Below are 13,605 nucleotides of genomic sequence, written 5' to 3'. Positions count from 1 at the left end.
TTACAAAACATCCCACGGCATGGGTTCCTTTACATGGATTAGCTGAGTCTACTTTGCCGCGGGGCTTAATCATGAAACAATCTCTTACTGGTCCACAAGTCCACTGGTCTCATCATCTCTCAGTGAGTACAGAGGGTAGTTGATGAGTTTCTCACGTACCAGCCTACAAAACTTCCCAACTCCAGCTCACAAACACGAGTCGGCAGTCTGTTAAATATTATAGGACCCCGTTGAGCCATCTCCTGGTATTGTGTTGGTGCAGCTGGCCCTTCTCCTGGTAGGCATGAACCTCACTCCTTAGGGAAGTAGCCCTGACAACATACATTTTAAGAAGATAGGGAAGTATTAAAACATATTCTTCTCTTACTATCATATTTAATAAAACTTTTAAGTGAAAAAACACTCACATTCTTTGATGTGGCGACGTCCATTTCGTGCTGGTATTGCACATTTTCAAGCCCGAGACTAATAGCTATTTATGTATTAAGAGCGTACCTAATGCGCGACTTTATCGCTCGCACAAAACAGTTATCACGCGCGAAGTGGTGCGTGATAATTTTGCAAGAGCGATAAAGAAGCATTACACGCGAATTACATACAACATTTTCTCTACAACTGCACAAACCTGTTGAATTACTTATATCTGGCGGAGTTAATAATAATTCGTCTTCACTGATATCCATCATGGCTACTTATGGTATGCGCACATCGATGCATATAAATTCGTTGCAGAATTTTCAAAAAATCACACTGCGGTTTCAAAATGAAGTTTTCGTTGTGCAATATTGGGGCACGCACACTGGGAAGCGAAATAATCGCAATGTGGAGCACGGGAATATTTGAGTTGACTTATTTTGTTTACAAGGCAGACAAAACCAGTGAACTCTATTCTAGTATAGAGTTAGTATAGAGTTCACTGGCGCCAGCACATACACCGCAATAGTATTAATTTCCGCACGGCAAGTTCTGCAAATTGAATTTGCACCGCAACAAAACTTTCGCGTTGGTGTGCGCCTGACAAGCAGAACCGGTACAATTACCGACTTTCTAAAATATGGGTTATTCTGAAATTTTTATGTTAAGATCTGACCTACTACCTAGGAGAATTGAGTACGTAAATTATTTTTTACGCGCAGTTGTATAGCTATTTCTGACATAAAAAGTATATTTGATTCTAATTAAGAATAATTGACATGAATACCATAAGGTATAGAGCATCGGCAACACAGTAGTGCTACTATTTTACTGACATTATAACGTGAATATCACATTAAAAGTATTTTTTCAGAAACAGTTAACCTTGATCAATTATTGCGACGGAAAATCTATTGATTATCTGTGAAGATGTTTTGAAAATGAATTGTAAATATTGTTATTGTGTGATATCGAAATTGTTAATTATTATTGATACTTCTGGAAAATAAAGAATTTATTTTAATACAGTTTTTACAGTATTTACAGAATATAAATACAGTTTAATACTCAATACAGAATGAGCAATATTAATAACTTTATTATTATTATGTTGCAAGTCGGAAACGGGAAAACCGTAATCAACAATCAACGATTGAAATAAACTCACTCCCAATTCTAAAAGGTTATGTTTTGTTCTATTCTATCAGTTTTAGCTTTCTTTTTTCAAAATCAACTTAGTATTTATTTTTTTTTGATTTTCATCAGATATTCATCTAGTTTGAATTAATAGGATACACTAAATTTTAGCATTAGATAATCCTTATCTAATAATCTCGAATGATGAATCCAGTATTGAGGGTAAGATTTATTTATTTTAATTGGCTATCTTTACTTTCCTTGCCTTATTTCCATAGGTAAGTATTGCTTTCCGAAAATAAATTAAGGAAGCCCAATTTCTATAGTACTCAAAAAAAGTGGTTTTTGGGTATTGGTCTGTGTGTCTGTGTACACGATATCTCATCTCCCAATTAACAGAATTACTTTAAATTTGGAACTTAAGGCTTAAGGGTACTTACAATATAAGGATCCGACACGAACAATTTCGATTAAATGCAATTCAAAATGGCGGCTAAAATGGCAAAAATGTTGTCAAAAACAGGGTTTTTTGCGATTTACTCAAAAAGGACCCTCACGATTTTGATCAAATTTATACCTAGAATAGTCATTGATAAGTTCTATCAACTGCCACAAGTCCCATATGTGTAAAAATTTCAGGAGCTCCGCCCCATCTATGCAAATTTTGATTTTAGATTCCCAATTATCAGGCTTCAGATAGAATTTAAACAAAAAATTTCAAGTGGAAAAGATTGAGCATGGGAAACTCTCTGCAATTAATGTTCAGTAACATTTTCACCTCAAAAATTTAAAATAAGCTCGAAATTCGAGAAAATGTGATTACTCAATTACAAACTGTTGATTCTATTAAATCATCCACTATGAAGAGATAGCAGACCTCGTGTGTCTCCAGCGTTATTGTCCTATCACCAGCTGGCTCAGATCATTGAATAGTAGACTTGAGATGCGCGTGAACACTAGCGTCAGGTGATCAACTTTCATAACGGCAAGGAAAGTTGTGTGAGTGCGCCACACCAGATTTCTTTGAATGCAACGATCTGATATTTAGAAAACCGATCATTTATTCAACTGATTTTGAGATATTAGCTTCTGTTGATACACCATTTTCATTCTAGTAAAAAGTTCACTGGAGATTGATAATGTTATAATCTATGTAATGAATGAAATTTGTTTGATTTTTTTAAAATAAATCAGTAGTTTTAAAAATGTATCAGTAGTGATAAAAATGCCCCATCTATGCAAAGTTTGATTTTAAATTCCCAATTATCAGGCTTCAGATAAAATTTCAAGTGGGAAAGATTGAGCATGGAAATCTCTGCAATTAATGTTTTGTAATATTTTCACCTAAAATTGAAAATAATATAAAAATTCGACAAAATGTGATTATTCAATTGCAAACTGTTGATTGTATTAAATCATCCACTATGAAGAGATAGCAGACCTCGTGTGTCTCATTTTTCCTCATTTAGGCAGAGTCTATTTTCTGCAAACCACTATTTGGTACTGCTAAAAACTCTCTGTACATGTAATTCCGCCTGTTCTGCCGTCTGCCCCCTTGAATAGATTGTGGCGTCATCTGCAAGAATTAAGACAGGTCCAATGAACCCGAAGTCATTGAACGCGACCAGGAAGAGTAGAGAGCCCATCACTGATCTATGCGGCACGCTATGATCCACCCTTATGGGCTGGGAGGCACCACCAATGGACACAACTTGTTTCCTTCCAGCTAAGTAGGAGATGAGTGTCCCACTTTCAAGACATTACTACACATTCCAAAACTCTTGAACTTCTTTGGTTCCCAAGGATCCCATGAGGTACACAATCAAAAGCATTGCTTAAATCTGCTAGGCCCAGATGCACAAAATCCCTCCTCTCAAAGGCTTTCAACAATGCAGTCAATCATACCTGAGACAGCCGTAACCGTTGACCTTCCACGTCTAAAGTCATGCTGAGCATCCGAGAACAGGTGATTCTTTTCAAAGTAGGACACCAGTCGCTCCTTCATTAGGGTCTCAAGCACCTTACCCATCACATGAATTATCGATATAGGTCGGTAGTAGCTCATAGACTGAGGGTCTCCCTTCTTATAGACTGGTATTGTGCGTAACAACTTCAGGGCATCAGGGAAATAGCCATGACTCAAACAGACATCAAGCACATGAGACAAAGGCACAGCAATCTCGTCTGCAACAAACTTCATCACACCAACTGTGACTCCATATATGACTCCATATCGAACAACATTATAACTGGCATTTTAAGCTGCGTTTGCATTGGTAAATTTTCCTTGATTTCTAGTTTTTTCAACATTAAAGTTGAATGGGCGATTTTGAAAACGTAAAGTCAAGTTTACGGATTTATTTTTTCATAACCTCAAAAGTATTCGGTATAATTATTATGATTAGCCTATTCATAATTACTGAATATTATGAATTAAGTTTTCATAACCTCAAAAATATATAATTTATGAAGTAAAAATTCATTTAATATCAAAGTTTTCTTCTTCCTATCACACTTTCTTCTGCACCGTAGCTTTTTAGTTTGCTTTTATACATTTTCCACTTGCTCATAATAACTCAAACCCTGGACCCTGATGATCCCCTATTCTACAGTTGGCTACTATGTTCCATTTAACCAGTATCCTCATTCTTTACAGGTAAAGTCTGAGCCAAGAGACATGGATGAAGAAGAGATTGACATCAAAGAAGAGATTGACATCGACTACACCATGTCCTGGCTTGGCAAGCAGGAAGTTTTGGTTGACGAACAGGTAAAATTTTTGCTGACGATGATTCCCACATGAACTCTAGGCTTGTGCAATGGTAATGAGACTAATGATAATGAAATATGAGTCAACTACAAACTCAGTTACCTACAGCTTTACTTGGTTTCCAAACCACCGGGAAGTGATTTTCAAACTCATAAATAGTATTTAGAGGACTTCAGCTTCCAAAGTGGTCACCCTTACAAAGGGAGTAGCAGGCACGTGGAGCTTAACTCATATTATAGATAGCTTATCAGCGCGACTACAAAGCCAAATTGCTTCCATATTTTTAAATGTTTCCAAGTATCACTTGAAATTCAGAAGTTTTTCTATTCCAGTCTCACTAATTTCCTAGATTTATCACTCAATGAATCTAATAGTATTTGGAACTCGTTCAGTGCAATGAAATATGGCAGTGAGTTGTATTCTTTTGAACTCTAGAATCATTGATAAAATACAGCTCTGGAACATTACTAGTACAGGGTTTTGGAAGGGCGTTGCACGAAGAAGGGGTGGAGCAGAAGGGTGGGGATGGTGTCATTAGACGCGCCATGATATGCAGTTTTAGTGTGAACAATGGCTAGGTCGGGACAACATCGTGCGTTTAATACGTTCGTTTTATCATTTATTCCACGCATTATAACTAATATTTTACTATAAAATATAGAATCTTACCCATTTGATACATTACCAAAGTGAAGGAAAAACATGACATTCTAGTCACTAAAACGGGTTGAGCTAGCATATAAAGTATGCCTTGCTATTTGGATGTATTAGCTTATAATTCAGGAATGCAAAGCACCAATTTTTTGTTAGTAGTTAGTTTTTGTTCTGTTTGGAGTAAAAATTATTAATGCATCTCTCTGTTTTTGCCACTTTAGATGCTATACCATTGATTAATTTACCTATTATACACAAACTGTAATTTATGGAAGAAAGAGTTCTATGTTTAAAGTGTGCATGTTGATCAGATATTATCTTATTGTATTTTCCCAGGTTTCATCCAACCCTGGCAGTTTATTCACTATTAAAGAGGAGGAAACACACTCAACTGAAGAAGCTATAGGAGAAGGAAATGATGAAAAAACTGAAAGGACATTAAGCAAAGGTTAGTTGATTTACAGGCAATGTTTTTTACTGCATTTTGATAAAATGGTAAATTTTGATAATTGAGAGGACAGTTCACAAAATTAACGGATATAAGCCTCAAGGCTTGTATTAGACTAGGCAACCAGAAGGAATCACTGGCTACTGTACAGGCAGCCAGCCACTTCGCCATGAGTGAGTCATCACCAGTAAACCTACTAGTTTACTTGCTTAAAGTAATTTTTTTACTTACCTTAGTAATGACAAGTTTCTGTACTGGCGAAATACATTTCCTCATTCCGGTGTTTGTTCCGGTTATGTCTACCATTATTAGTGAATGCAGTTCTAAAAAGGAGTATTTCGACATTCTCATGTCATTGAAAAATTTGTTTTCATCATTACAAAAAGGGTATTGTTTATTGTTTTAGAAGGGACGGATTCAAGGATCCAAAGGTTCAAAGAACCCCACACGTCAACCGAAGCTTATTTTGTTCCCAAGTAGTATGTTAGTTAGGCTATGTCCTTTACAAGAATCAGGAGTTTTTCCCTATACTAACATTCCATTCATCACCTGGTTGCAATCCTTGTCGCAATCCAGTGTGATATGCTTGGCAGTCTCTTCAGACTGATTAGTCCTCATGACCTGCGTGAGTTCCACTCCTGGCCTTCTTTGTAGGTCCTTCCGCCGAGGAAGGGGCGGCCAATTTGCCTCTAGGGTGCCCGGCCACCCTTGACTCAGCCTCTTGACCCACATTTGTGCCTGGTTTTTCACCCATAAACTGAACATCTCAAACAAAAATCTTGAAAACTGATGTTGGTACAACTGTTTATAAAAAGCTGTGTCAATGAGGGATTTGGTGGTCAGTGAAACTATTTCTCCCTATGTTTCTGTCAAGACCTTCATCAAAGTCAAATAAGTTCACTATCATGAAATATGTTATTATAAAGGTAAAACAAGATCGTTCTTTGCTGTGCGCTGAAAGCTTCAATACTGTGAAATTCAAACCATTCAAACCTATGCAACCTGCTATGCATATTTCAATATTGATTTTTTTCAACATATATTTTAATAAAATGATTGAAAACTTTTTTATATGTAAAAAACCTTTTTATTTACGAAGAATACAGCATTTAGCATTTAATAACATGTGTTTTCTAGTTGATCAAACCCAAATTTGTACAGAATAAATTTTTCTTTATTTTGGAAAAAGGACACATACAAGCAACTTTTTAAACATATTTATTGAAATAAATATTAGAAATATAATCATGTATCATTCTCGATAAACATGAAATCAATATAATGAATTTTGATTTGGTAATTTTTTTTAAATGCTATTTTCTCAAAACACAATTTTACTCTATGTGCCCTTTTTCCGTATATCGCCTCAATTATTAATCTATTATATATATGAATGTTTGTTTGTTTGTTCCCTATAGACTCGAAAACTACTTGACAGAACGGCATGAAACTTTGGGGATATGTTGTGTGAATATTGGGGATGGTTTCTGACAAGAAATTTTGAATAGGGGGCTAATAATAATTATAATATTAATCCAATTTACAGACCTATGTTTTCAAAATTGTCGGCCGAGCGGCTACCGAAGAACGGAAAGATGATCATGTTGTGATAATATGATTTAGCATATCAAGTTACCAGCTGTAATAAACAGGTCACCCTGTGATAAATTGTGTACTGGTATTAAAACGTTAGTTTGGAGTTGTACTCCAAAGATGGAGTTGTAATCTTTGGCTGGTTGGTACCAGCTGTAGATAATGGTTCCTTAGAAGACCTATACAAATAATTTATTATCAGTCACCTATCATTGAGAAACTGGAAAATGTTGGAAAAAATTATTCACCTTATGAAAGACAGTTGTTGATATTGCATCATTAATATTACTGAAGAATGACAGAATAATTTACAATTTTTTTTAAATTTAGCTTAGCTTATATTCATCCCAAAATGGAAGTTGGAAAGAATATGGAATTCTATGTGATTCATCGTACATCACATATTTCCTGGACTATCTATTGACAATCAACAACTATGAACACATTGAATTAATCTTTGAAACACTGATTTAACCTATCTATTTTTTTTAATTCAACACTTTACTGATAGATATTACTACCAATGATTGAGAGGAATATGTTTTCAGAATAATAAATGTTGCATGACTAAGCACATAGGAAGTCCGTATTGAGATGTGAATGATAATATTGATTGTCAGATAAATTTCATGATTCAACAAATGAAGCAAGTGTGACATGAGATACATTGACTTTTTGGCGGTACGAAGTTCGCCGGACAAGCGGCTTTTTTTGAATAAAACCGACTTGATAAATTTTTAAAACTACTGATTTATTTTAAAAAATTAAACAAATTTCATTCATTACATAGATTATAACATTATCAGAATGAATGATCGGTTTTCTAAATATCAGATCGTTGTATTCAAAGAAATCTGGTGTGGCGCACTCACACAACTTTCCTTGCCGTTATGAAAATTGATCACCTGACGCCAGTGTTCACGCGCATCTCAAGTCTACTATTCAAAGATCTGAGCCAGCTGGTGACAGGGCAATAACGTTGGAGACACACGAGGTCTCCTATCTCTTCATAGTGGATGATTTAATAGAATCAACAATAATTTGCAATTGAATAATCACATTTTCTCAAATTTCGAGCTTATTTTAAATTTTAGGTGAAAATGTTACTCGACATTAATTGAAGAGATTTTCATGCTCAATATTTTCCACTTGATTTTTTTGTTTCAATTGTATCTGAAGCCTGATAATTGGGAATCTATCTGCATTGATGGGGCGGAGCTCCTGAAATTTTTACAGATATGGGACTTGTGGCAGTTGATAGAGCTTATTAATGACAATTTTAGGTATAAATTTGATCAAAATTGGAGCCGTTTTCGATAAAATTGCGAAAAACCTTGTTTTTGACAACATTTTTGCCATTTCAGCCGCCATCTTGAATTGCATTTGATCAAAATTGTTCGTGTCGGATCCTTAAGGTGCGTACAGATATACGCGCCGCGAACATGAGCAATTCACTTTTATTCAGTTACTTTTATCTGTATTTTTACAGAAACGGTAAGGTACAGATATAAAAAGCTTGGCATCAGCTGATTAAAAGTGAATTGCTTATTTTCGCGGCGCGTATATATCTGTATGATCTGTATGCACCTTTATATTGTAAGGACCTTAAATTCCAAATTTCAAGTCATTCCGTTAATTGGGAGATGAGATCGTGTACACACACACACACACACACACACACACACACACACACACACACACAGACCAATACCGAAAAACCACTTTTTTGACTCAGGGGACCTTGAAACGTATAGAAATTTAGAAATTGGGGTACCTTAATTTTTTTCGGAAAGCAATACTTTCCTTACTTATGGTAATAGGGCAAGGAATGTAAAATTGTATGTGCTGAAAACATTTGCTCAGCCTCAGCAGCTGTAGCAGTTGATTTAGACAAGTAAATGTTATGAGAAATGTCTATTGATTGTGCTTTATGTGCTCTTCCATACCTCAAGGGTCAAGTTGATTGATGTTGGTTTATGTTTCAGATACAACCTTGCCCACTGCTTATGTCAGACTGGTCCGTTTGGAAGAACTGGATAGTAATGCAAGAAAAAAATACCAGAACCAGAGCTCAGATCAAGAATTTGTAAGTGAGACGATAGCTTTCAAATTCTAGTGCATAAATATTCCAGAGAAATATATCAAATTTGTCTTAATACTTCCCTATATTGGCGTTAAAGAAGCAACAATGATGTTGGAGCATGGAACTTGTTTATTTAAAGTACAGTGGATGCAAAATCAGAAGAGATCTTACAGTTAGAAGCAAAAACAAACGTCATTCACCTCATAATAGTTTAATGCTCATGTAATTACTGATTTCAATAAATGAGTGAATTTTGCACATAAATAGACTATTGAAGAAAAACATAATGTAAGATATTAAAAATCAAGATATTAGTGGTATAAATAGAAAACTATTGAAAAAAAATTGTGAGAAATTATTATAAACTTATTTTTGAAATGTAAATATGATGATGATGATGATGATGATGATAATATTAAATGTTTGCAAAAATGTAGCATTAAAAAGTAGATTGACGTCTGCAGTGCGCAATGACACTTATTTTGTAAATTCATTTGTAAAACAGTAAAGAGGTTTTTACCAGAACCTCATGATGTTTTAATGATTTTTGAAAGTTTTGAATGACAAGAACATCATACACTAGTAGTTCTGTGAACAGTAGACCTCGCGCTCAGTAAGTTACATTGACCTGTGGTTATGTTTTTTTTCAAAAATTAATAAATAATCTATCAATTTAAAATGTCTAGAAAAATCCTAAATAAACAAAGCTTTCTGTCCTATCGTACCGTGACGTCGTCCCGGAATGTGAGTGTGAGCGCTGTTATCAGGTCTGGCTGCCGTCGATATGCCAATCCAATCAACCCATCAGAGAAAATTCTGTGTTGTTATGTTGGCGAAAAATCGGTGTGTTGAAATTAACAAAATAAACTACCATAATGCTGATTCCCTACAAACTTCATTTCTCACTTTTCATGATTTTAGAAATAAATTTCTATTCAATAATATTTGTTGCAATTTTAATCATCAGATTAAAAAAGAAAAATGTAAAAAAAATGTTTACTATCAATAACTCCAAACTAGAATCATGGCCTCAGCTTATGGAAAGACAAAGTTAGTAGACAACTGTCTACTAATGTTGATGGAAAGATACATTTTCAAGATGTTCGATGTTTTTGAACGGGTAGTATTATAGTCCACTAGACAGCTGATTTATGATGAATAATTCTATAGTCTGATTTTTACGGTAATATTGATGTTCGAAGGAAAATCATTTTCTCTTTATTATCCTTAAAATGCAAAATTAAAAAAAAATATGTATATGTCGACGCGAAATTCAAACCTGTCAAATTTCATGAAAATCTATTGCTGCGTTTCGCTGTAAATGCGCAACATATATATAAACATTTAAACATAAAAAGAAATGCAAAACCGTCGACTTGAATGTTAGACCTCACTTCCCTCGGTCAATTAGCCATACAAGTAGCCTATTTATTCAATAAAGACATTCACCATAAAGTTTCTTAACAGTCTTGTTTGAGTGAAAATCTTTTTTCAGAGAGTATTTAACTAACCACTCAACCTAGAACTTAGAGTTTGCCTCCTGTATTTTGATATTATTTGTCAGTTTTTATCCTATAATAAGATGCTTTTAGCAAATGAATATAATATGTGCATACGTTTGTTAATTTTTATTTAATTCAATACAACATATTAGACCTAATTAAGGTTTCACTAAATATTTATTTATCACATCCTGTACAAATACTTGACATGAAGAAAAGCATAACAAGCTGTTGCACAAAGCTGTCCCATTTCCAATTTACACTATACAGTCTGAATCAAAATGTAGGTTATGTCACTTTCACTTTTCAAAAAAACAATTCTCACTCCTCAAAGCTCAGAAAAACAAATTTCGAATCCAAAATATATTATTGGGAATTCCATTCGTATTGATAATTATAATGACGATTTGACTATTTGCAAAACTATTTGAATACATAGAGATTGATGAAGATGTATGAATACTTCTCAAACATAATCTGTGCGATTTGCCACTAGATAGTTCATGTATTGTATCCAACCACTGTATAAATGCAGAGTCTGTTTTCAAGAAAACAATTTGTTTTTTGACATTTTCCCGCACTAGAATATTATATTTCAAATTGATTTCTTGGACTTTTTCAGGTATCTCAATCAGCTGGTAGTTGTGGTGATTCCTCTGAAGAAGAAGAAGAAGAAGAAGAAGAAGAAGAAGGAAGAAACGAAAACTGTGAACCACAAGATGGAAACAATGAAATACTGGTAGTAGAAACACAACTTAATCAAAATCAAGATGTCATAGATCAGGCAGATAAGAATACAACATTCAAAACGACAGTTACAAAGCCCCATCAGTATTCAGTCTCTGCAAAAAGTTTCTCTCAGAGTGGTCATTTGAATAACCACATGCGAACAAATACCAAAGCAAAGCCTTACCAGTGTTCAGTCTGTGCAAAACGTTTCTCTCAGAGTGGTCGTTTGAATAATCACAGGCGAACACACACCAAAGAGATGCCTCACCAGTGTTCAGTCTGTGCAGAACGTTTCTCTCAGAGTGGTCATTTGAATAACCACATGCGAACACACACCAAAGAAATGCCTTACCAGTGTACAATCTGTACGAAGAGCTTCTCTCAGTCTGGTCATTTGAATCAATACTTGCTTACTCACACCAAAGAGAAACCTCACAAGTGTACAGTCTGTGAGAAATGTTTCTCTGTTTCTAGTGCTTTGAATGACCACATACGGACTCACACCAAAGAGATGCCTTACCAGTGTTCAGTCTGTGCAAAACGTTTCTCTCAGAGTGGTCATTTGAATAACCACATGCGAACACACACCAAAGAAATGCCTTACCAGTGTACAGTCTGTACGAAGAGCTTCTCTCAGTCTAGTCATTTGAATCAATACTTGCTTACTCACACCAAAGAGAAACCTCACAAGTGTACAGTCTGTGAGAAATGTTTCTCTGTTTCTAGTGCTTTGAATGACCACATCCACGAAAAGCAACCCACGCCGTGGGATGTTTTGTAAACCATTGATAGGCTTCTCTAGACATCTGTGTAACACATGCAATGAATAATCACTTGTCAGCTGATTGATTATGAATAATTTTATAGCAATAGTTTAAAAAACATTCCACAGCGTGGGTTGCTTTTCGTGGATTAACGTGGGTCTACTTTGCGGCGGGCCTAACTCCATCGTCCTTTTTCAGGATATACAAATAACATTGAAAGTGCTTAAGAAGAAAAATTTGTTTCGATTTTTTTATCATTCAGTCAGCTGGAATTAATTAGATGCTATTCATGTAATTTTTCAATTCATTTAAAAAATCTGATGCTATTTGGCAGGCTGGTATCACACTGACTGTCCTTTATGCGCCGACACATGATTTCAGCTGAATAATACTCAACATAATTATTTCATTTATAAGTTCTATATTAATGTTAACGTCTGTCTGCCTGTCTATTGACTGGGTAAATACGCGTAATTGATAATACTAATTGTGATAGCAGTTGCTATGACATTGACAAATTTTCTATGACAATTTTTTTTTGTTCAGTGTTAAAATTGTGAGTAGAGCTACTATTAGTGTTTACTAACACTCGATTATTCAATGTAGGTACCCATATATTTCATTTTTGTATCACTAGTAGTTCTGTGAACAGTAGACCTCGCGCAATCATAACGACGTCCCAAACCATAAGCAAATCCACACTGATACACTAACTATTATTATTTGATAAGATCATGCTTACACAAGATTTAATTAACATATAACGCTTTCCAGAATTTAGCGCGAGAAAACCAGAAGACATCTAGGCGCCCAGACGAGCTGTTATAAGTTCTTTGCATCCTATTATTTAATAGTGCATAAAAATTGTATTCAATGAGGCATGCAATTATAGTCTACACAGATGCTAATTTTTTACCAAGTTACATAGAGATATTGAATTGCATGCGTCATGGCATGCAATTATAGTCAACTCGACAGCTGATTTATGATGAAAAATTCTATAGTCTGATTTTCACTGAAGGAGGCTCCTTTTTCCTTTTATTTTATCCTTGAAATGTAAAATTTCCAAAAAACCTTGTATATACGTCGACGCGCAATTTAAAAAGGAACATAAATATACCTGTCAATTTCATGAAAATCTATTACCGCGTTTCGCCGTAAATGCGCAATATATATAAACATTTAAACATTAAGAGAAATGCCAAACCGTCGACTTGAATCTTAGACCTCACTTCGCTCGATCAATTAATTATTAGTATTATCTTTAATGTTGAGATCATGAAACGTTTTCAGATATATGTGCAGGTTTTGTCATTAATTTTCTTTTTAAATTCTGTATCGAAATCATGTATCATATGACCATGTTCCTATTTGAAAAATGAAGTTGGATGAGTATAGTTTTGAAGCGATAGAAAGTAGTTTTTTTTCAATTGGAATAGGATCCCCATGGAACCTAATGTCATATCATACTACTTGTAAAAGAGATATTTAACTGTTTCCATAATAATTCT

At 34.7% G+C, this 13,605-nt stretch overlaps 1 protein-coding gene across 1 annotated transcript; it reads left to right on the top strand.

Annotated features, from left to right (window-relative positions):
• The first annotated feature begins 1,560 nt into the window (after positions 1 to 1,560).
• On the top strand, positions 1,561 to 12,680 carry LOC111059067 (zinc finger protein 771-like). The gene is made up of 6 exons (XM_039419887.1): positions 1,561 to 1,773; positions 4,208 to 4,321; positions 5,312 to 5,423; positions 9,002 to 9,102; positions 11,224 to 12,095; positions 12,641 to 12,680. The coding sequence occupies exons 1-6, from the start codon at positions 1,753 to 1,755 to the stop codon at positions 12,678 to 12,680; spliced, it is 1,260 nt and encodes a 419-aa protein (XP_039275821.1). The 5' UTR covers positions 1,561 to 1,752.
• Positions 12,681 to 13,605: the final 925 nt, after the last annotated feature.

Source organism: Nilaparvata lugens, chromosome 1, assembly GCF_014356525.2.
Source record: "Nilaparvata lugens isolate BPH chromosome 1, ASM1435652v1, whole genome shotgun sequence".
Taxonomy (NCBI): domain Eukaryota; kingdom Metazoa; phylum Arthropoda; class Insecta; order Hemiptera; family Delphacidae; genus Nilaparvata; species Nilaparvata lugens.
The sequence above is the reverse complement of the archived record's forward strand: the minus strand, read 5'-3'. Positions and strand labels throughout refer to the sequence as shown.